The sequence below is a fragment of the Tursiops truncatus genome, chromosome 16 (genome assembly GCF_011762595.2).
Source record: "Tursiops truncatus isolate mTurTru1 chromosome 16, mTurTru1.mat.Y, whole genome shotgun sequence".
In the NCBI taxonomy this organism is placed as follows: domain Eukaryota; kingdom Metazoa; phylum Chordata; class Mammalia; order Artiodactyla; family Delphinidae; genus Tursiops; species Tursiops truncatus.
The window spans coordinates 57,414,294-57,436,234 of NC_047049.1; the positions used below are offsets into that span (position 1 = coordinate 57,414,294).

The 21,941-nt window shown below is 51.6% G+C and overlaps 3 protein-coding genes across 7 annotated transcripts in view; 2 read left to right on the plus strand and 1 right to left on the minus strand.

The window, feature by feature from the left end:
* The window catches only part of LOC101323812 (non-selective voltage-gated ion channel VDAC2), an 86,711-nt gene extending 83,095 nt beyond the window's left edge, over window positions 1–3,616 (minus strand). Inside the window, exon 1 of the mRNA XM_073793413.1 lies at window positions 3,460–3,616. The gene's annotated coding sequence lies outside the window, so the exon portion shown is untranslated. The remainder of the gene's footprint in view (window positions 1–3,459) is intronic.
* Window positions 3,617–3,772: 156 nt separating this feature from the next.
* DUSP13B (dual specificity phosphatase 13B) lies at window positions 3,773–21,684 on the plus strand. 5 transcript variants are annotated; one of them, XM_073793416.1, is made up of 9 exons: window positions 3,784–3,856; window positions 5,067–5,151; window positions 6,283–6,500; window positions 7,766–7,973; window positions 10,279–10,482; window positions 11,500–11,594; window positions 15,233–15,406; window positions 16,814–17,034; window positions 17,690–21,684. In XM_073793416.1, the coding sequence occupies exons 4-9, from the start codon at window positions 7,887–7,889 to the stop codon at window positions 17,890–17,892; spliced, it is 984 nt and encodes a 327-aa protein (XP_073649517.1). In that variant the 5' UTR covers window positions 3,784–3,856; window positions 5,067–5,151; window positions 6,283–6,500; window positions 7,766–7,886; the 3' UTR covers window positions 17,893–21,684. The 5 variants fall into 5 exon arrangements, with proteins under 5 accessions (XP_073649519.1, XP_073649517.1, XP_033698326.1 ...); XM_073793418.1 differs by lacking the exons at window positions 10,279–10,482; window positions 11,500–11,594 and having other exon boundaries at window positions 3,773–5,151; window positions 6,779–7,973; XM_033842435.2 differs by lacking the exons at window positions 3,784–3,856; window positions 5,067–5,151; window positions 6,283–6,500; window positions 7,766–7,973 and having other exon boundaries at window positions 10,361–11,418.
* Window positions 5,356–6,619, plus strand: DUSP13A (dual specificity phosphatase 13A). Its single transcript, XM_073793691.1, has 3 exons — window positions 5,356–5,504; window positions 6,283–6,500; window positions 6,594–6,619. The coding sequence occupies exons 1-3, from the start codon at window positions 5,356–5,358 to the stop codon at window positions 6,617–6,619; spliced, it is 393 nt and encodes a 130-aa protein (XP_073649792.1).
* Window positions 21,685–21,941: the final 257 nt, after the last annotated feature.

Below are 21,941 nucleotides of genomic sequence, written 5' to 3' on the forward strand. Positions count from 1 at the left end.
TGCAATGGTTAAGAATCTGCCTGCCAATGCAGGGGACATGGGTTAGAGCCCTGGTCCGGGAAGATCCCATATGCCGTGGAGCAACTAAGCCCGTGTGCCACAACTACTGAAGCCCGTGCACCTAGAGCCCGTGCTCAACGACAGTGCAGCCACTGCGATGAGAAGCCCTCACACCGCAACAAAGAGTAGTCCCCACTCACCACAACTAGAGAAAGCCTGCGTGCAGCAACGAAGACCCAGTGCAGCCAAAAATAAAATAAATAAAAATTCCTCGCCCCCACTGCCAAATCTCAGAGCATAAAATAAATAAATAAATAAATAGATAAATATCTCTTGTCCTCAGCCACAATTCAAAAGCTACACTAAGCCCACAATAAATATTCAAGACAAATACAAACATAGGTCTCTGCCTCCACAATAGTCTTCTAAGGTACATGTCATAAAACTCTGTTTAACAGTGAAACACCGTGCTGAAACTATTATGACCAAGTTTTCCTAGTTTCTACCATCCTAAACAAAAGCCAAGATAGACTCATATTATGTTACATTCTGCAGTGAGGTGATTTTATTACTAGTAGGGCCCATCATTTAGTGAAGTAACAAAACATTTCAAATATGGAAGCCTGAAGTCTAGACTCAGCTAGGTTAAGATCCACTTAGGATGGTGCTATGTGTATGGGAGGAGGGGGTACAGGTCTGTCACAAATCCATATCCACATATTCAAATGGCAAATTACCAGTGACAAAGGCAGCATGTAAACACTGAATTGTTCTCAAAGGATACCTGGCCCATGCTCCTCTAATTTCTAGTTAACCTCCTGATTTCTCAAAGCCAAGAGAATCATAAGACCTAAAGTAAGAATCACTGTTATGATTAATGGCTGTGCTAGGTACATCCTACTATTAACACCATAGTATTACATCAGGCCTGGAGGTAAGAATTTTGAAAGAATAACTAGTTAATATGGTTATTCTTATAAGACAAAATAATGATGATATTCATTAGAACATCTGTGATTCAACACTTTCCCAAAAACAATGTTCAAATTTCTTTTCTCAGAAAAGTCATGAAAATGTCTCTAAGTCAGCTATTGCAAAGTTCTGAAAAAGCACTGAAGATCTTAGTGATTAACAAAATAAAAATGTTTACAAGTAGTTGTGCAAAGTAAAGAGTCTTTGCAGAATGGCGATGATGCTACTGAAATCAAAAGTGATTATCTAAATATATCTGCATCTTCTGCCACAGCAGTCATAATGGCTTCTAATGGAGTAATATAGATTTTCTTGCCTTAGAGAAACTGCTCTACCATAAAACTGATTTTATTTACAACTAAGTGGCTGTGAAAACTGTCAAGGCAAAACAAAGACAAACTATTAGGGACGCTAATGTATTAACTGTACAAATTCATGTAACAGTTTCTTTAATTTTGCAGTAACATTAAGATGTAACCTTAATAGAGAGTTCTTATATTTCGGTTCAGTTCAGCAAATTTTTACATGCCAAGACTTTTATTTAGAGCTAAGTATGAAGACAAGGTCTCTAGAGAATCTCAATCTAGTGAGGGTAAGCAAACATAAATTAACAATAGTAATACTATATATACTTCTTCAACTAAAGGATGTTTGTACTAATTTAAAGAAAAAGGAGTTAATCTTTTAACATCAGCTAAAAGCAAAGTTAAGAATTCATCTCTCCTTTGAAGAAATAATTATTAGTCTACTGAGCATTTGAAGATATGACATATAGTCAATACACATAAATTAACAGCTTACTGCAATCAGTAAATTATCATCTCATGAAGATTTAACCGTTGGATACCCATTTAGATTAGAAATACTTGATTAAAAGTTTGTTTTGAAATGCCAACAACTTTGCAAACCTATAATAGGATAAAAGGTTGTAAAAGTAAAACAACATATGAGACGTGGCTAAAGTCAACATTTCACAAAGATGTTATAATTTAACAATTACAAAAGAAAATTAATCTATTTCAACTAAAGAGTATAAATACTGCAATCATTATTTTTCTGGCATAACTATGGTTTTGGTACGATGTCTTCTATAAAAGGCATCTGTGTACCCACCTATCCCAGTTCTGTTAACTGACAACTACAAGCATCCTCTATTCTTAGTCTTCTAGATAACTCTACTAAAAGTATTATTCATACAATATCTGCAAAGCGTTGGTCCTGCAAATCTGTCAAGGTACCCTCCTTCCAATTTTCAAGACACAACTCCAATTCTGGAGTTACAGGTGAGAGGAACATCTGGTAGCCTCCTGGACTGTGGTGATTTCACATACAGTTTTATGTACCTTTTTAACCCAGACACTTGTATTGACCACGTCTTTACCCTGTGGCCAATACGTGTCAACTCAAGCTACCAAAGTGAAATCAGTTGATACTGAGTATCTGTAAAATCTAAGTGTCCAAATTCTTTTTTTCCAGTTTAGTTTTTTTAATTTAAAGGTAATGTATTAAATCTTTTTTTGTAAAAAAAGATTGTCTAAACTTGTCTGGTACTTAAGATAAACTTAAATGTAAGAAAAATACAACAAAAAAAAAAAGAAACACATTATTACTGTTAGAAGAAAGCCAAATGATTATCTTTATTTACAGAATCACTCCTTTCACTATCTTTTCCAAACATCACTTCCTTTTCACTACTTCCCCTAGTCCTTTGGGCAAATCAGTGTTTAACATCAACCCTCCCACCCCAGATTCTTAAAAGTATTCACTGTCCACAAATGAGAAAGCCCCATGACCCAAATATATTATTACCCTAGTGATCGTCCATGCTTTGAAAGACACCTGTGAAAATGCCAAAGCCCTAAATTAGAGCCTCCAAGGGCTCCTTTTCTTTCTTGACCCCATTTCTCTTTTTCTGGCTTTTAAAGCCAGACGACTTGCCACCCGATAGCCCTTTCCTCTTCAAGCCTAAATCCTTCCCCTAATTACCACCACCCACTCTGGTCAGCGATCTTGTCAGTCCCACCCCGGTTCCCTCTCTCTGGCCAGGTGGTAACATCGACCCTGGTCCGGCTCCTCTGATTCCGTGCCCCCAGTGCCAAATCTCAGAGCATCTCTTCCCCCGGTCCCATATTCCCGCGGTACCCCTTCGGTCTTTTTGCCTCACTACCCGGCTTTCCAAAACCTTCAAGTCCCTGCCTCTTCGAGGCCACATCTCCCTCAGCCTCCCACTCCCTCTCGCTCTCCCCTCGACCTCTCCTTACCCCTCTGTCTCGGGCCATCGTCACGCCCCTCAGGCCCTCGGCTCAACAACCTCCATTTCCCTCAGATTCCAGGCTAAAGGGGACTCTCCACGCTCCCTCAACGGTCTCCCGGGGCCCCTCCGAACCCCTGTCCGTGGCAGCCCCCGGCTCCATCCCCGACTCTCCACTCACCCTTGGCTGCAGGCTTCTCCCAAAGCCCCTCTTCCCCGCCTCAGCTCCTGCTCACCTCAGCGGTCCGAGTCGGGCTCCCCAGACCCACCTCCGAGTCGGCGTCTGAGCAGCTGTCGGAACCCGGCGCCCTCCGAGCCTCGCCGGAGTGAGACGCCTCAAGAAGCGGCGGTGGAGCCCGGGTAGGAGAGCCGAAGTGGACCCTGGGGCGGTGGCGGCTGCGCGCAGGCATTGCCCGGCCGGCCCTCGTCTCAACCGCGCCGGCAGCCGCTCGAATCCGAACCGGAACTGCTTCGGGAGGCGGGGCCCTACCGGCGGGAGGCGGAGCCCTAGGGCGGGGGCGGGGCCAAAACCGGAAGGGACGCGGGACTCAAGATGGGCGCGAGGGGAGAATGGAGGCTAGAAACCGCAGCAAGGAAACCCGAGAGCGCATGCGTCAGGCCCAAAGCCGAAGTGTGAGAAGATGAGGGGCTAGCAGAGATGGGGCGGAGCCTATGGGAGTAGCAAACAGTGTTTGGGGGCCAGAGGAGGTTATCCTAATTCCTTCGGAGGGAGCCAGCTCCTCTCCAATAGCCAACCTCCAATCATTGTTACCATTTATTGCCCCTTTATTCTCTGAGAGTCCCTATGCCAAATGCCATATAAATATCTCACTTAATCCTTGTGCCACCTCTACAGAGTATTACAACACAGAAGGGCCAAGAAACTTGCCTGAGGTTGGGCAGTTAATACGTGCCAAAGCCAGCATTCCTACTCAAATCTGCCTGAACCTATGCTCTTCTCACCTTACTATACTGCCCCACCCTGAGGGAAGCCCCCAGCCCAGGCCTAGCATTGGCGTAAACCAAGTCCAAAACCACCTGCGACCTGGGCTCCAGCCCCTTCTTGGCCTTGGTTTCCCAGGTGGTGCAAGGCAGACTTCAGTGGCTCTGATGGGGGTGGGGACAGGCTCTGGGGTGGACATGAGTGCAAACTGCTACCATGGAATGCCCTGGTGTGGCCTTTACCCTCGAGGCAGACTCAAAGCCAGAGGCAGCTGGGAGCCTCCCCACTGCAGCTCATGCCCCGGATCAAGCCTTCATGAAGTCATCTGAGAGCCGGCAAGACATATCACTTCTTCATCCCATAACTAGCTCTGGCAGAAGGACAGATACAGACTTTTCTCTGTTTCTGTTGTGAAGACAAAAGCCCTTATAGGCAGAGGACTCTCCCTCCCCCTCCCCAAAATATTTCTGATGATAGCCCTTTGGTTCTTCAGAAAGTCTAGGGGAACTTTCATCTCCCTTCTCCCCCCCTTTGACATATGCAGCCCATTTTAGCCTTCTCTTTTGAGAAATCAGCCATTTTCATAACAGAACCACTGTTCAAACCTTCCCCCATAAACCCTGTGGGCACCCTTTAGATGAGGTCCTCCATGCCTCCTTGCCACTTTTCTCCGACTCTATAACTCAGGAACCCTCCCCTGAGCCCCATAATCCAGAAGCTCATCCAATAGCCATACAGCTCCCACTTAGTTTGTGACCCAGGCCTGAAGAACTTTTCCTATCACGAATCCTTGGAGGCAATCACCTCCTCTGCACCCCAGATGTCTACTTTAACTCAGTCCTTGGAACCAAATAGCCTTACACAGGAGTCTAAATCTATGAAACATCTATTATGTGTTAGATGCAGAATATCCTTTGTTTCATTTAATCCTCACAATTCTTACATCAGAGGTGAAGAAACTGAGGCTGAGAGGTGACTTGCAGAGGTATGTCTGATTCCATGTTGTCATGGAATTTGGGGTTAGGGGGTGGCCTGGGGAGGAAAATGTTCTGTTCTCTCTAGAGGCCCCTGTGACTTGCTGAGTCACTTGCTGCTGTCTCACCTGTCCCTGCCAATCTCTAGGAAAGGAATGACACTGGAGAGGCAGAGAGGAGTGACCGCAGAGACAGAGGGGCAGGTGGGCCGGCCCATGGCGGAGGCCTCGCTCCCACAGCTGAGGGGAGATGCCGAAGTCACGCCTTGCCCCACTGTCCTGGAACTAGAGGAGCTCCTGAGGGCAGGGAAGTTTTCTTCCAGCCGCGTGGACGAAGTTTGGCCCAACCTTTACATAGGAGATGCGTGAGTGGTAGCTGACTGAAGGGATAAGGGGGTGGAGACAAGGAGAGACAGTTCCTGGGATCTTCACCAGAGATGGGGGTGGGGTGGGTATAAGGGCAATAGTTCTTCTCTGAGCTTCCCAGCCTAGGGACTTTCTCCAGGACCCCTCTGTACTGGGGACAGTGCAGTGAGCAGGTGCAGCCACCAGGGGGAGCAGAGACTTTGCCTGCCTGAAAGAAGGGAGCTCCCAGAGGTTCCCGGAGTCTTCTGGCACATCCAGAACAACTGGAGGATCTGGGGCGGGGGAAGGACTGGGGAATGGTGATTTGGGGTATGAGATGAGCTGGACAGAGAGCTTGCCTTTCCGGTTCCAGCCTCCCTCCTCTGGACACAGAGTGGGTGAGGAAGGCTGACTGAAGGTGAATCAGGGGAGGGTGTCACCTTTAAATATTTGCAGATTAGAAGCAGGTATGAGGTAGTGGCCAGGAGAGGCCAGATATGCATGGTAGGGCATGGGGCAAGAAGGGAGGTGCAGCTGGGTCCCAGTGCCGAAGCAATCCTTTTCCTTCCTGTCCTGGCCAAGGCAAGGGTGGATTGCCTCAGGGAGCAAAGAGAGGCTAAAGCTAAATCCCTTGACCACCAGCTCCCCTACCAGAAAGCTCCTATGGGGGGGCTGTGAGCCGCAGACCCCATGGGTTCCTTCTGGCTCCTTTTGGACCCTAATGGATTCATCGCTCTGAAGCAGGGGTCCAGACAAAGCCTTCCTGGACCTCACTGCTCCCCTTCCTCCCCTCCCCAGGGCCACGGCAAATAACCGCTTTGAGCTCTGGAAGCTGGGCATCACCCACGTGCTGAATGCTGCCCATGGGGGCCTCTACTGTCAGGGCAGCCCTGACTTCTACGGCAGCACTGTGAGCTACCTGGGGGTGCCAGCCCACGACCTCCCTGAGTTCGACATCAGTGCCTACTTCTCCTCTGCAGCTGACTTCATCCACCGTGCCCTCAGCACACCCGGGGGTAAGACTTGGGGTCTGAACCCATATCGCATCCTGCTCAGTCATGGGGGGATGTCCAGTTTCCCCTTAAACATCAGTGTCCTCACACCCCTAGTTTTTAAAGGGCCATCAGGTTTTTAAAACTCTCTGCTCAGTGTTCCAGCACTTTATCCAACAGCATTGCTTCACAGATAGGGAAACTGAGCCCTAGAATACAGGTCATGCCACGAGCTAGGAGCAGCCCTGGGGCTAGAAGCCAGGTCTCCCAAACAACAAAACAGTTCTTTCTGTATCACTCAGCCTTGGGACATTGCTATCTGGTACCTAGATGTCTGGCTTCTGCCCCAAAGTACTTCCGAATGGAAAAAATCTTCTAATACCAGGGGTACAACAAAGGAGCCTGGGGAAGCTGCTTCATGTTCATCCTGGGTGAGAGCCATGTCCCTTGCCACCTGACCCCGGGTGAGCCAGTGTCTTCTCTGGACTTCAGTTTCTCTGTGTCGTGGGAAAGACAAGACTATGGCTCATAGCACTGTTCAATCCAAGGCACTCTGACATTCATTTTCCTTCACCATTCATTCACCAACTATTAACTTCTCTGTGCCAGCTACGGAGCTAGATACTGGGAATCCACACTTAGGCAAGGCAGGGCCCCGGGTGGAAAGACAGTCAAACTGTGAAGTATTACAAGCGCTACTCAGATGCGTGGGCAAATGTGAAGAGCAAAGGGAGGTGGGGTGGGGGGGACTTCCCTCTACAACTGTATTCACCGGGCCACATGCAAAAAGGATGAGCTGCTCTGTGATTCAAGTGATACCATGAGTGGTCAGGAAGCCATGTCTCAGCCAAAACCTGACAAATTAGATGTTAATCAGACCAAGAGAAGGGGAAAACTTTTACAGGTAGTTGAAATAGCATGTGGTAAGGCTGGAGGCCAGGGACCATGACAGCTTCAAGGAACTGAAAGTTACCCAGTGTTCCTAGAGCTGAGGGGTGGGGGGTGGGGGGACAGCCTGAGGTGAGGCTGCAGGGTCAGCAGGGGCCAGCTCACAGAGGGTCCTGTGAGCCACGTTGGGGAGTGTGGACCCCATCCCAAGGGTAGGCATAATAGGTGCTGGTGTGCCCATTTGACAGAGCAGGAAATGGAGGCCCATACACGCTGAATGATTTACTCAGGGTCACAGAATATACCCAGGGCAGAGGAGGGAAAGGAACTTGGGTCCGCACCTCAGCCCCTGGGCGGGCTGGTGGGTGGGAAAGGGTCTTTCAGCAGGATGTCTTTCTCAGCCAGGGTCCTGGTGCACTGCGTGGTAGGGGTGAGCCGCTCTGCCACGCTGGTCCTCGCCTACCTCATGCTGCGCCAGCAGCTGTCCCTGCGTCAGGCAGTGATCGCCGTGAGGCAGCACCGATGGGTCTTCCCCAACCGAGGCTTCCTCCACCAGCTCTGCCGGCTGGACCAGCAGCTGCGGGGTGCAGGCCGGAGCTGAGGGGCCAGGTGAGGGTCGGGCAGGGCGTGAGGGGCCGGGGCTGGGTACAGTTAGCAGTGAGAGGTCAGGTGAGGGCTGGGCAGAGGGCAAGGGTACGATTGGAAGTAAGGGGTTGGGTGAGGGCTGGCAGGGGACATGGATGGGACCAGTTCAGAGGTTGGAGATCAAGGCTGTGTATGGCTGGAAGAGAGGGTTGAAGGGGGCCTGGCCCGTTCCCCAAGCTGCTGGGCTCCCCTCACCAATCCAAGGTCTCACCTAGGCCTGGCTGAGGCACCCCTCTCCTAGGACCCTCTTCTCCAGCCCACCCAGATTCTTCAGACCCAGAGAAGATGGAAAGGCTAGGAAGGAAAAGGGTGGAAAGCATAAAATGGAAGAGGTGAGGCCTTCCAACCTGGTCCTAATGCTGATCTGTCCTGCCTCCTTGGCTGAAAGCCTGTGGGGCTCACCTGAACCCCACCGAGGCAGCAGCACAACCAGTCCTGCACCTGAGGGCTGTCTGGCCCTTCCCACGCCTCTGCACACCCTCCCCTCAGGTCTGGAACCCAGCTCTAGGGAAAAAGTGTCCTGCAGCTATTGCTCCAAGCTTAGTTAATTCTGTCAGCCCTGAGCATCCATTCCCACCACCGGGAAGGAGAACAGGTGCTCCTGCCGCCAGCCATGACCTCCTCGCACAAGCCCTGCTTGATATAAAGTTCTTCTGTCGCCACGCCGTTCAGTTCTCTGCCTTGGACCCAGCACCCCACTGTCTACCTTCACCCCACCCAATGTGATCTCAGAGACCTACAGAAGGCCCCTCCCTAACCTTCCTCCCTCTCTGGTCCTGGGGACCCTTTAGGACATAAAGGTTTCCCTGAAGTCTGTCCATTTACCTTCTGCCTTCCTCCTGTTCCATGTTCAGTGCATTTGGAGGAATAGCGCCCCGTCTTTAAGCTGCCTAAGGGGAACAGATCCCCAATACCTCCTCTTCCCAAGGCACCTCCCTCCCGCTGGAGGCCCCAGCGTCCCCAGCTGCCCAGTAGAAGGAGTTGGGCTCCCCTAGCAGCAACAATGCTTCTCAGGCTCCCAGCCCACAAATGGTTGCCAAGGTGGTGCCGCAATTTCTTTGGCGTCAGCTCTGTGTTTTCCTCCAGCTCAACGGAGAGGCAGGGGTGCCTCTTTCTGGGGTCAGTGGCTCTGAGGGTGCCAGATTGTGAAGGAGCTGCAGAATTCCTACTGCCCTTCTTCTCCCATCATGCCCAGGCTGGGACTGTCCCCAATAGCCCATCTTCCTCACACTCAACATCCCCACCAAGGGCCATCTGATGGAAGGTTAAGCCTCCAGAGCTGCTCTCCATTCCCGCTATCCAGCCTCCAGCTCCTGCTACCCATACTGCTCCTTCCTTCATCTCTCGTCAACCCTGACTTTGGCTGTGCCCCACCGCTGCCAGGTGGGAGTGGGGCACTGGCCTAGGCTCTCCTGGGAGTTTGAAGAGCAGCAGCTTCCTCCTCCTGCCAAGACCTTCCCTGGGGCATGGACTGAATCTCCCCCTGCCCCCACACATAAGAGGTGGTTTTGTCTCTGAATGCACAGCCAGCCCAACCAAGTGGAGCGTTTGAGCAATATCGACCCCTTCCCACATGCTGTCAGGACGATGAGCATCTTGGGGTCGGGGATTAGGGCAGGATGGAGGGCGAGGTGTAGAGTTTGGGGCTGAGTGTAAAGGAAGAAAATGAGGGTTGTAGCTGGCGTTGGGATTAGGCCTGGGGTGAAGCTGGGCGGGAAACTGTCGTGGGGAGTTCTGCAGGTGTGGGAGCCAAGAGGCGGACAGGAGTGGCATGTTCCCATCCTGCTCTCTTTCCTCTAAACAAGGTTTGGGAACCTGGGAGAACAGCAAATCTCTGATCATGCCCAAGCATCCCACTTCCGCGGCCTGGGGCCCTAAAATACTCTGGCCTCAGCCCTCAGCATCTCTCCCTTCGGGCAGCCAGCTTTGGGAGAATCATTTGGACTACAGCATTGCACTATTACTGGGAGTGCATCCAACAGCTGGAGCCCCAGGAGTTGTGCAGTGAGCAACCTGTGTGACTGTACACAGCAGCCCTGGGGCTGGGGACTCTGAGAGATGAGGGGGCTTTGGGGAGGTCATCTCCCTCCATGAGCCCTGGGCCCCGAACTTGCCTCATCTCTCTCGGCACCCGTACCCACTTGACCTTACACAGAGGCTCAAGGCAGAAGCAGGCTTATCTGACAGCTCTTGTCCCTGCCCTGATGAGTCCCAGCCAATCTGAACCATGGTTTACCTGCCTGTAACATGGAGCTCATCTCTCCCCCAGAACTGGTCCTTACTCCCTGCCACAGGGCTCTGCCACTTTGCCACCCTGGCGCTGGCCCTGCTGGTGCTGCTGGAGGCTCTGGCCCAGGTGGGTACCCAGAAGATGGTAAGAGACCAGTGTGGGGTCTGCCCTAGAGCCTGCAACTCCATGCGCTTCCTCCTGCTGCCTGCACCCCCTCTCAGCCACTGTCTCCAGTTCTCACAGGTGGGAAGGGGCTCCTGGTTGAGGCCCCTCGGGCGTGTGATCTGGCTGTTCTCTTCCCTGTCCCCCTCAGGAGTGGGGGGACACGGGAGGGGGGATTCTAAGCGTTTATGATGGCCCCTGGCCATGGCCGTCTCCACCAGCTCTCCCCAGGGCTCAGGGAGCCCCAGCAGGGGCTGAGCCCTAGCTCCCTGGAGCTCGGGCTTCAGAGACCCCGTGGAGGCGTGGCTACGGGTATGCATACGTCTGTGTGTGTGTCAGTCATCTGGGAGTATGAGTGGGGAAGGGTATTAAAGTATGGGTATATGAAGAGAGTCTCTGGAGAGCAGGAAGTGTTCTTAATAGGCCCAAATCCAAGGTCCCTCACTGAGCCGTTAGCCTTGGAAGGGACTTTAAAGACCATCTCACTGGCCTCGAGGAGCAGTGAGGCCTGTGCAGGAATGTCTTCTGGGGGAGGGAGGAGCTTGGCAGAGGGCAGAGTGGTTTGCGGACACACAGCTTCTGACTGAAGGCCGGGCCTGCTCCAAAGACCTGCTCTGAACTCCACTTATATCTCTGTCTGCCCCCACTTCCCTCAGCCTGAGTCTTCTGGATCTTTATCCTGGGCCAGTCCTGTAATCCTCAGCTCCCAACCAAGGGCCCCTGGACCTGGATTGTGATGTTGGCAGTGCGGCCAGTGTGGGCGTGATCTGGCTGTTCTCTTCCCCGTCCCCCTCCATGGAAGATCCTTGTAGCTTTAACTTTCTGCCCACGCTCCACATCACCCTTGAAGGCCAACCGACCTTTCAAAATGGCTTATTCAGTCTTCCTTCTTCCTGCCTCACAAGCAACATCCACATCCACACATACCACAGGCAGACCCCTGCCAGACTGCCTCTACTCCCAGCAGGGCCAGGTGCCTGGCTGGGCTTGGCACTGACCATGCCAGGGGACCAGTGGGTGAGTTGGGAGTGGCAGGGGGAGGCCAGAGGAGGGGAGCAGCACATCATGCTTTATAATTAAACTCCGATCAAAAAATAGAAACAGCATCAAGCGTGCAGAGACAGGCGGCTGGAAGCCGGGAGCAAAAAGTGCCCGTCAGAGAAGACCTCAGCCTGGGCCAGATACCCCCACAGGTGGGTGAGTGCCCCTATTTCAGGGGGGCTGCAGAGCATGCTGGGTAATGAGGGCCAGGACACCTGTGCCTCTGTGTGTGTGTGTGTGTGTGTGTGTGTGTGTGTGGTGGGGGGGTGGGTTAGATCTGAGGAGGGACTGGGTCAGAGATAGAGGCACAGACAAAGCAGAGTAGTCAGAATGACCTGGGCTTGAATCCTGGCTCCCACGCCTATTGGCTGTGTGACCTACGGCATAGGGGATGATAATATCATCTGCCTCATAAGGGTACTGTGCGGATTCAGTGAAAAAAATGTAAGCATTTAGCTCTGATACACAGTACGTCCTTAGTTAGTGGTGAATACAATAATTATTGCTGGACAGAGAAAGAAAAATCAAGAAATACAAAGAGTTAGAGACCAAGCCTCATTAGCCCATGGGATATGGCTGAGTCTTGAAAGGGAAAGAGTAATAATGGTGATGATAATAATAGGAAGATGCACCATTTATGGGGCATCTACCAGGAGGAAGACCCCGTGGGAGGTGCCTTGAACATTTCTTATCTCATGGAATTCTCACAGCAGCCCCACTGAGAAAACTAGCTCAGAGAAGACTACACAGAAACAAGCTCCAGACTTGAGAACTCGGCTCAGGTCCGCCCTCCTCCAAGGCCTGCACACAGAGTGCAGAGCCCCAGGCAGCTCACCACAGGCCACCCGCCGGCCACCCTCCCCAAGGCTTCCTTCACCAGACTCCTCACTTGTCCTGCCCTGAGATGTCCAGCCCCAGCTGTCCTGTGGCCACAGTCCCTGTGGTCTACCTTGCGGGGAGGAGGAGAAAGCAGGGAGAGTGAACAGGAGGGAAGACCGGGGGAGCACGTCTGGAGCTTCAGGGAGGCGGTGGATGGCAGACAGAGGCCTCCTGCCCTGCGGAGGCCTGGGCCTTGGCCTGAGGCTACCAGCGTGCTGGGTGGTGTGTTGGGAGGCTGCTGGAGGAGGACAAGCTCCTGTGAGAGGCAGGGAGACAAGGCAACCGGGGAGCGCGACACAGAGAGGCACCAACAAAGGCAGAACACAGGTGTCTGAACTTGTAAACAGCAGCGACTCAGGAAAACCGTTGCCCACAGAGGCAGCTGCTCAGCTTAGGGAGGAGACACAGGAAGGTCGCAGGAGGGGTACCAGAGAGAAGGGGGAGAAGAGTCAGGCCGGCCCTGCCCCTGCTGGATGTTGGGCCCAGGCTTCACCCTGCGGTGGCTGAGGAGATGCGGAAGGAGGTGTCAGGCGGGGCACTCGGCATCTAGGTCTGGGGATGGCAGAAACCAGGGGGCTGCTGCAGCCACCAACTCCCCTTCTTTGGGTGTGCCCGGAGCTTGAAGGATGAGTCGCTGGGTGGGGGCTAGGCCTGACCTTGGCTGAAAAGGTGGGCTGGACCCTTGTGGGATAGAGCAGACAGGTAGGGAGTACATCCATGAGCATCAGGTGTGAGGTCCAACGTGAGGCCTAGCAAGGGGTACCCCTAAGTCCGAGGAAAAAGCCCCCTTCTCCAGACCTGGGCCTAAGCCCCGAAGAGGCTGAGCCAGTAGAGGGGTCAGCCCTCATCCCTGATCCCTCTACTGGCTCCTTCTCCTCCCAGGAGCCGCCAGGAGGAGTAGGGACAAGTTCTGCCTCAGCTGGAGCCTGGCTATCCGCGCCCAGGCACCGCGGGGCTGCAAGGCACCAATTGGCCACTGGGTGGCAGCCTTACCCCACACCAAGCTCAGAGGCCTGCAGCGGCGCCTGCCAGACTTCCCAAAGCCCCAAAGCAACCGACCTGGGGCTCCTGCAGGCCCAGCTGGTAGCTCCAGCCCAGTGTGGCTGTTGGACTCTCCCCACTCCAACACAATACATTGTGCTGTACCCTGTAGTTTTTGCAAACCCAGGCTCTCCTCTCTCATTCTCAGGTCAGACCCTCCAGAGATTCCTTAAAGTCAGGCAAGGCCAGCATCTTTAAGTTGAGAAAGAGAAACCGCGGCCCAGACAGGAGCAAAGACTTGCTCTTGACCTCGGAATTAGCTGTGGCCAGGCTCTCCCCGCTCCCTCTAAAGTTCTCTTCCCACCAGTTCACATAGCCTCCCATCTCCATGGGGAGTCCCAGGGCCAAGAGCCTTTAATCGCAAAGAGACACCAAGCAGAGAGGGGTCTGGGCGTTTGGAAGGTCTGCACTTCAGTCAGCAGTGGCCTAGGTCTGCTCTCAGGCCCCACCCCCATGGGCTCCAAGGGGAGGACCTGGAATTCTAGCTGCTTCATAGCGTTTGTGTTCCGGGCGGAACCTGCCCCGGCCCCGTTCCGCTCTTGTGCTGAGTCCTGTCCCTGCACCCACACCCCGACTCCCAGGCCCAGACCATGCCCTAGGTAGGTGGCAGGCAGTTCAGCCTGCCCTGAGAGGTCACAGTGGGGGATGGAAGGGAAAGCCGGGCCTTCGCTTCCGCCCTGCCCTCCCACTGCTCACTGGGTGAGCTTGGCCAAACCGGTGGCCTTCCGGGTTCCTGTTTCTCTTCCTGGCCCTGGCACTGCCTACCAAAGAGCAAAGAAGTTCTTCCCAGTTTGTACCTTCCCTAGTTACTGGTTGAGGGGACCAGGGACAGTTAGCCAAGAGAGGCACTCCTTCCAAGCCCAGCACCAGACCCAGGTTCTGGTGCCACTGACATTCCAGCTCTGCAGGGTCTCGGACCCCCTCAGCCAGCTGACTCCTGACACAAGCCACCCCACCTGGGTGAGGCCTGACCTGCAGCACTGGCCTGAGTCATGCGGGTAAGGAAGGAAATCCCAGGGCCTATAGGCAGATATGGAACAGCTGCACTAGGCTCCCCTGTAGAGCCAGATGAGTTAGCGACCATTCTCTGGAGTCCCTGAAGGTGGTAACTCGAACGCTTGGGGACGGAACTGAAGGAGAACAGAACTGGACTGAAACCCCGGCCTTGCTCCTTAACAGCCGTAAGACTGAGCATTACTTAAAAATTATTCTCTGTAACCTTCACGTTCCTGCTTCAGCTTCCTCCTATGTATGATAGGGACCTACCATGCGTGAGGCACCAGGCCCCTAAGAGGCATTAGCTCATTCAGTACGGAAGTGTTAACAAATGTCAGTTCATAGCCCAGGTCCCTCCCTCCAGAGATGGGCTCTGACCTTCAAGCTACCTGTTACAGGGATGGGAGTCTGAGGACCAGCCCTGGAAGTAGCGGAGAAGGGGGCTTGAGATGAGCTGCCCAGTTGGCAGGGGTCTTCCTAGGTGCCCTCTGAGGGCCACAGCCATCTGGAGTCCCCACCCCTACGAAGTCCCAAGTAACCACAGACTTAAGGGGTGGGGTCTGCACTGACTAGTTGTTACAAACAGGGAACTCCAAGAACCCCTTGAAAAAAGCTTCCAACATCAGGGGCCTCTGGAGAGGGCAGGAGAGGGCTTCCCAGCTCCACAGCGGTGACGAGGGGTTGATTCCCTTGTTCCCTGGGGAAAGGCCTCAGCCCCAGCTGAGCTGGTTAATAACCTCATGTGAAATAACTGAGGCCCTTCTGAAGCATCCTAGTGGCACCTGGGCACTGCACCATGCCTGGGCCTCCCTGTCAGCTGGACCCACCTGCGGGGAGCCTGCCCCTCGCCACCACAGTTTCCACTCTGTTCCAGGATGGACTCGCTGAAGAAACAGGACCTCCGGAGGCCCAAGATCCACGGGGCAGTCCGGGTGCCCCCCTATCAGCCACCCACGCTGGCCTCACTGCAGCGCTTGCTGTGGGTCCGTCGGGCTGCCGTGCTGAGCCACATTAACGAAGTCTGGCCCAACCTCTTCCTGGGAGATGCGTAAGTACGATCCACAGTGGGTGTTGGGGAGAACAGAAGGGGAGCCTCTTCCAGAGCCAAGGGGCAGAGTTGGCACCCTCTTTGCCTCCAACCATCTCTTTCCACATGTTTATTTCCTTTTACACTATTATTACTTTGTGGAAATAGAACACACCTAAGAAAAGTACACAGAGCATAAACGAACAGTTTCACCCCCCAGGTCAAGAAATAGGACATTAGTTGTGCCTCAGAAGCCCCTGTGGAACCCTTCTCATCATAACCCTTTTCCCTGTAGATAATCATTGAGTATTGAAACAATAATTTCCTTGCTCTTCCTTTTAGTTTCGCCATTTGTGTTAGTTTTGCCTATGTTTTAAAGTGATAGGAATAGAATCATATTGTGTATTTTGTGCCTGGCGTCATTTGCTCAAAATTGCGAGATTCGCCGACATTACGTGTAGCTATAGTTCATTCATTTTTGGTTGCTATATATTATTCGTTTGTATGAATACACCATAGTTTATTTATTCTATTTGAGTTGTTTCCACTTTGGGGCTATTATAAACGGTGATTCTAGAAGCTAGTACATGTGCCTTGGGAACACACACGTTTCTCTAGGATGTATATATAGAGTGGAATGTGAGTCATTTTCCCCAAAAGTTTTCTTAAAATTTAGAACATATGGATGAATATATGTGGATTTTATGTTTTCCTTAATATTTAGAAAATATAGATCAATATCCTATTAACAATAGGGCAAATATGTATCCCCCCTACACACACAGATAACCAGTAATAAAATCCTTGTTGACTTTTTAAAAATGCATACAAAAATGGTATCGCTTTATAATCCCATCTTGTAATCTGCTTTATATAGAAAACTTTTTAAATGGAATTGCACAGCATACTTTTAAAACACTTTAAAACAATGTTCTGTTTTGTTATCCTCCGTTTTTCTCAATATAGCACCAACACCTTTCTTGGTTCACCAGCATCTATCTACCACATTTTAGTGGTTGTGTAGTATTTCATTTAGCTATACCATAGTCAATCTTCTTTTATAGGCTATTTAGTGATTTTTTCCCCACTTTTTCTCTATCTTAAACATTAGATCCAGTTTACATTTGTCTGTGAGCACACTTGGGATTCTTTAAGTTCCTAGGAGACCTGCTGGGGCAAAGTAAGTGTACATTTTCGAGGCTTCTGATGCCATGTGGCCGACCTGCCTTCCAGAAAAGTTGGGCTGAGTGAAAGGGAGTCTTGAACTCCTACTAGAGGAGCCCCTTCACCCAAGCCAGTTCACTGGTTCCAGTCTACCCTTGGAGGAGGATGGCAGAGGAGGCAAGGGGGCAAGTTCCAGGCCAGCCAGAGCTGACCCAGTGAGCTCTACCCCACCTCCCAACTCCCCCCGTGCCCCTCCCCCCCCAGGTACGCAGCCCGGGACAAGAACAAGCTGACCCAGCTGGGCATCACCCACATCGTGAATGTTGCCGCAGGAAAGTTTCAGGTGGACACAGGTGCCAACTTCTACCGTGGAATGCCCTTGGAGTACTATGGCATTGAGGCTGATGACAACCCCTTCTTCGACCTCAGTGTCTACTTTCTGCCCGTTGCTCGATACATACAAAGTGCCCTCATCATTCCCCAAGGTCAGCTGCTGGGGAAGGCACTGGGGTGGAGGTGGGGTGCAGGCAGGGTCTGGGGCTATCTACTTTTCCAGGAGCATGGATGGTGGGGTCCTTCAGCAACCTCCCACCTCATGGGGCTCACTACTACCATTTAGTGAGCATCCCCTTCAGGGACACCCTGGAAACCAACAATCATAGATATAACTAAGGTCCAGTGTGGTCGTCGCTTGGTAAGAGGCCAGGTGCTGGGCAAAAGGTACAGGACCTAGAGAAAACTGCTCAAGAGCGTTTGCTAAGATGAGGCCTCAGTGTAGAGCTGCAGGGGCTGGGGAGAGGGCAGAACTGGGGGGAAAGGGAGGGAGGTGGACACCCCCTGCAAACCCAGGGGACTCCAGGAGTACTGACTCCCCACCGTGCTAGAGTGGCAAGGGATGCCAGAGGAGGCACCTTGCACCAGGAGAAGGGAGTCCCGCTGCTAACCTTCGCCCTGCCACTAACTTGCTTTGTGACCTTGAGCGAGTCCCTTTCCTCTCTGGGCCTCAGTTGCCCCATATGACAATGAGGACAGTGTCAGTACTCCAGGATGCTGTGATAGGTGGGCAGAAGCATCCCTGATTCCCTAAGGGGCAAGCGGTGTGAGAACAGGTAGCTGATGCTAGGTTGGGTCTCCCCGCAGGCCGCGTGCTGGTACACTGTGCCATGGGGGTGAGCCGCTCTGCCACGGTTGTCCTGGCCTTCCTCATGATCTGCGAGAACATGACGCTGGTGGAGGCCATCCAGACAGTGCAGGCGCACCGGGATATCTGCCCCAACTCAGGCTTCCTCCGGCAGCTCCAGGTTCTGGACAACCGACTGGGGCAGGAGACGGGGCGGCTGTGACCTGGTGGGCAACCAGGAACCCTGACCCTCCAGCCAGCATGGCCCACCCAACCAGCCTGACCCTGGGGACCTTGCTTCCAGTCACCTTGAGATGTAAATAGCAAGTGGGGGCTTAGCTGAGGCAGAGGCAGGGAGAGCTGGGTGGTGACCTTTAGCAGGTGGATCTCCCTGACCCAATGCAAAGATTCTTTATGCAGAAAAGAGTTCAGTCTGTCTCTATAATAAAAGGTTCATCATAATAAAGACAGGAGACCTTCTGGTGGTTTGTGGGGCAGTGGTCATGAGGCTCCAGAAGGCTTGCCAGCCCATGATGGCAGCCTAGAGGTGGAGTCTGAGTCAACTGTCTGAGTAAAGACCAAAGTTCAATGCATCACCATCCTTTCCATGCCCGCCCTGTATCAAACACCGACTATCAAAACTCGCTGTGCACAAACAGCATCTCCTGAATCCGGTCAGTTTTTTCACTTTCGTTCTTCTTTCAAAAAGGACTGACTAAAGTCACAGAAACCTAACAGAAGCATTAAACTAGAGCACAGGGGTTTGGGAGGAGACATGCCAGAATTCCTGGTGAGGGACGGTTATATGATGGGGCAACATTTGGCTTGAGTTTCTTACTGTTTGTACCCTAATAAAATAAAACAATGTAAAAAGCCCATAGGTTCCTCACCTGTACGTGAGGTATTTATGAGGATTAGATGGGCTGGCATTCTTCCTCCCTCTCTGGCTGTTTCCATGCAGCCCTGGCCTCCTCCAGCTGACCTTTAAACATCAAGGTGTCCGAGGACGCTGGCCTCTGCCTCTTCTCTCCTTCAGTGTTCTCGCTCTCCTGGGGGTCCTCTTGTCCCCACAGCCTCAGTTCACATCTCTAGGCTGATGACTCTCAGACCCCTATGGCGGCCCAATTCTCTCTTCTGAGTTCAGAACCTCTGTATCCTACTGGCCACCTTCATTTGAATATTGAACCTGAGCTTCAAACTGAACTTTTCATCACCTCCCACCCAGACCCACTCCTTTTCCTAGTTCCCATTTTAGTGAAGGGCTCTGATAGGCCTTGTCATCCAAGTCAGTGGTGGACTTCTGCCACTCTTCCAATTGGCCTACCAACTCCACCTCTTAAACAGGGCTCAGACCTGCTCACTTAGCTTCATCTTTGCTGACTACCCAAGTTCAAGCCACCTTACCTCTCACCTGGATTCTTGCTCAGGCCCCTGATGGTCTCTCTGCTTCTAGCCTTGCCCCCTCCAATCTCCATGCGGGCCCCAGACAGCTTACTAAAAGGAAAATCGCATCACATCACCCCAACACTTACAACCCCTGAAGGACAAACACCTTGACAAAGCATAAAGATTCTTCATTTTCTGAGACCGTCTCATGTCTCCAGACATCTCTCTTCTAATTCTGTTCCCATACATGCCATGTAATTAAGAAATGCTAAATACACTTGCAGTTTCCAGAATGTACCACCTGCTCACCTCTTGGTGCTTTGCACATGCTTCAGGTTGCAGCACCTGAATGCACATCCTCACTCATTTTTGTTGGGGTCTCTTTGAGGTCTCAGTTTAGGTGTCACTTCTGGGGATGCCCCTGGACCCAGCAAACCTGAGTGGAGTATTTTTCCTCATGCTACCAAAATGTCCATCCACCCCTTGTGGGACCACCTGTCACACTGAACTATGATTGCCTGGTGCCTTGTCATTCTCTTCCAGCTGGCTGTCTCTCACCAGGCTTTCCCTGGGCTCAAGGTCCCCATGACTCCCGCACTCTCTGGCTATGACCCTGCCATCAGGTAGAGTTCCGTGTTACTGGGCCCTCTCTACAGGGGCCACCAGGGGGAGTGGACTTGCCCCTGGGACTGGGCCAGCCTCCGGAAGGCACCTCCTCTCCCCCCAGCTCCACGTGCACACAGCATCTCACCATTTGGTCACCCTGACACCCTCTTCCCAGCTCATCTTGTCCCCTTGGGTCACCTTTGACTTCCCTCTTTGCTCCCCTGCCAAGGCTCTCGGGGAACAGCCCTGCCTTCTCCTGGGAACTTAAGGGCCCTTTGCCCTTCTCCACCATCTGCTCTATTTCCAGAGGGCAAGTGCTTTTCCTTCGTGCAAATCCAAAAAGGGGCACCCTCTGACCAAACCAGCCTTTTAGGCAGGAGCACTCCTGGGCAAACAGTTTGGTCAAGAAAAAGGTGTCCCTTCCTCCCAAGTAGACGTAGTTCCAAGTCATGGTGCCCAACTCAGTGAGCTGAGCATAGGCTGGGTTTTAGGCCCCATTTACTCCTCCTTCAATTTATAAACTGCACAAATGTAGACAGCCCTCTCTGGGCCATAGGGATTAATATCCCCATTTTACAGATGAACAAACTGATGCTCAGAGAAGCTAAAATGAGGCTGGATGTTGCCTCCTGGATCCAGGATCTCCAGGCTCTGGCCTCAAAGGGCAGGTACTGCCCAGCAGATCCCCTGCTCTGCTGCCTGCAGTGCTTGGTCCTAATCCCAGCTGGCTGTTGGCTACCTAAGGTGCTCTCTGGGCCTTTTCCAAAGGGTAAACACATGTCCTAGCTGGAGTTTGGCAGGAGGGCTGGTGCTGCTGTGCCCAACCAGGCAGGATGGAAAACTTCTCAGTTCATCCTCAGGTTGGTGGGGCCTATAATTTTCCAGAGCAGACAAAGCTAGTCCCGTCAGTAGTCTGCGCACCCCCAATTCCCTTGGGTCCCCCCACTCAGCCTGACAACTCAGCCCTTGTTGCTATCTCTTGCTTATGCATGGTCAGCAGGATCCAAAATAGTGGCTCCAGAAGCCAGTCTCTAAATCAACATCCGGGTCTATGATTGTGGGCAGCCTGCCCTTGCTGGCTGGGGTAGAGTGCCCTGAACCTGGGACAGAGCCACACCCTGGGCCTGCGGCTTGAGTTTCAGCAGGTTACCTTCTTCGGGCTCCGAGGGTTGGGCTCAGATTCTGGGGCTATGGGGAGAAGAGGCAGGGAAAGCCACACATTCCCCAGAGCACACAAGGAAACAGAGGTTGAGCTCCAGACTGACACCTCCACCGGGAACCCTTCCTGCCTGCCACACTTGGCCCAGGAAGTCTGCGATGGTGCATCTACTCTTCCTGTTCTATAGAGCAGCCTCGTGAAAGGAGTGAGGTATTGTTAAGACTGTGAATTTGGAGCCAGATTGCCTAGGTTCAACTTCTACCTCTGCCCTTTACCAGGTGTGTAAACTCAGTTGACCTCTCCATACCTCAGTTTCCCCCATCTGTAACATGGGAGTAATAATAGCCAACATACAGGATTGTTGTAAGGATAAAGTGGGGCATATAGAAAATGTGTTGTACAACATGTGGCAAGCTCTCAAAAATGAGAGCTCTGACTATTGTCATGGTACGTAGTACGGGGGCCCCTGGCATCACCTGCTGCACAGGAACTCCCAGTCTTGGACTAAAAGCTGGCAGCACTCTCAGTGAATTGAATGAATAAATGATTAAAAATCAGCTGACCTAAATGCAACATGGTACCCCGGATTGGATTTGAGCACAGCAAAAGACTTAAGCAGAAAAACTGGTGAAATCTGAAAAAATTCTGTGGTTTAGTTAATAGTGTTACACCAATTTTAATGTCTTTGATAAATGGACCATGGTTATATAAGAAGTTAACATTAAAGGAAGCTGGGTGAAGAGCATCTAAGAAATGTCTCTGCTATCTTTATAACTCTTCTGTAAATCTAAAATTAGTTCAAAGTAAAACGTTTTAAAAATTTGTTGACAATTACTGACTGCTTTGCATATGCCAGGTACTATGCTAAATGGTTTAGATACGTCATATATATATATATATATATATATATATATATATATATATATTTATTTTGAGTTTCATTCGTGATGTTTTATTTCTTTAGAAAAAACACAAATCAAATACAGCAAAATGTTAAGATTTGACCATATTGAGCTTTGGGAATATAGGTGTCTGTTATTTTTTTTTGTATTCTTAAAATATTTCCTAATTTAAAAAGTCAAAAATAAATTGACTGACTTTTAAAATTAGAAACATTCTAT

Coding starts and splice junctions, on each gene's coding strand:
- DUSP13B (XM_073793416.1), top strand. CDS start 7,887: ATGGGTCTTCCCCAACCGAGGCTTCCTCCACCAGCTCTGCCGGCTGGA. Junction 10,483..11,499: donor ACTGTCTCCAGTTCTCACAG/GTGGGAAGGGGC, acceptor ATCAAAAAATAG/AAACAGCATCAAGCGTGCAG. Junction 11,595..15,232: donor TGGGCCAGATACCCCCACAG/GTGGGTGAGTGC, acceptor ACTCTGTTCCAG/GATGGACTCGCTGAAGAAAC.
- DUSP13A (XM_073793691.1), top strand. CDS start 5,356: ATGGCGGAGGCCTCGCTCCCACAGCTGAGGGGAGATGCCGAAGTCACG. Junction 5,505..6,282: donor AACCTTTACATAGGAGATGC/GTGAGTGGTAGC, acceptor TCCCCTCCCCAG/GGCCACGGCAAATAACCGCT. Junction 6,501..6,593: donor TGCCCTCAGCACACCCGGGG/GTAAGACTTGGG, acceptor TCACACCCCTAG/TTTTTAAAGGGCCATCAGGT.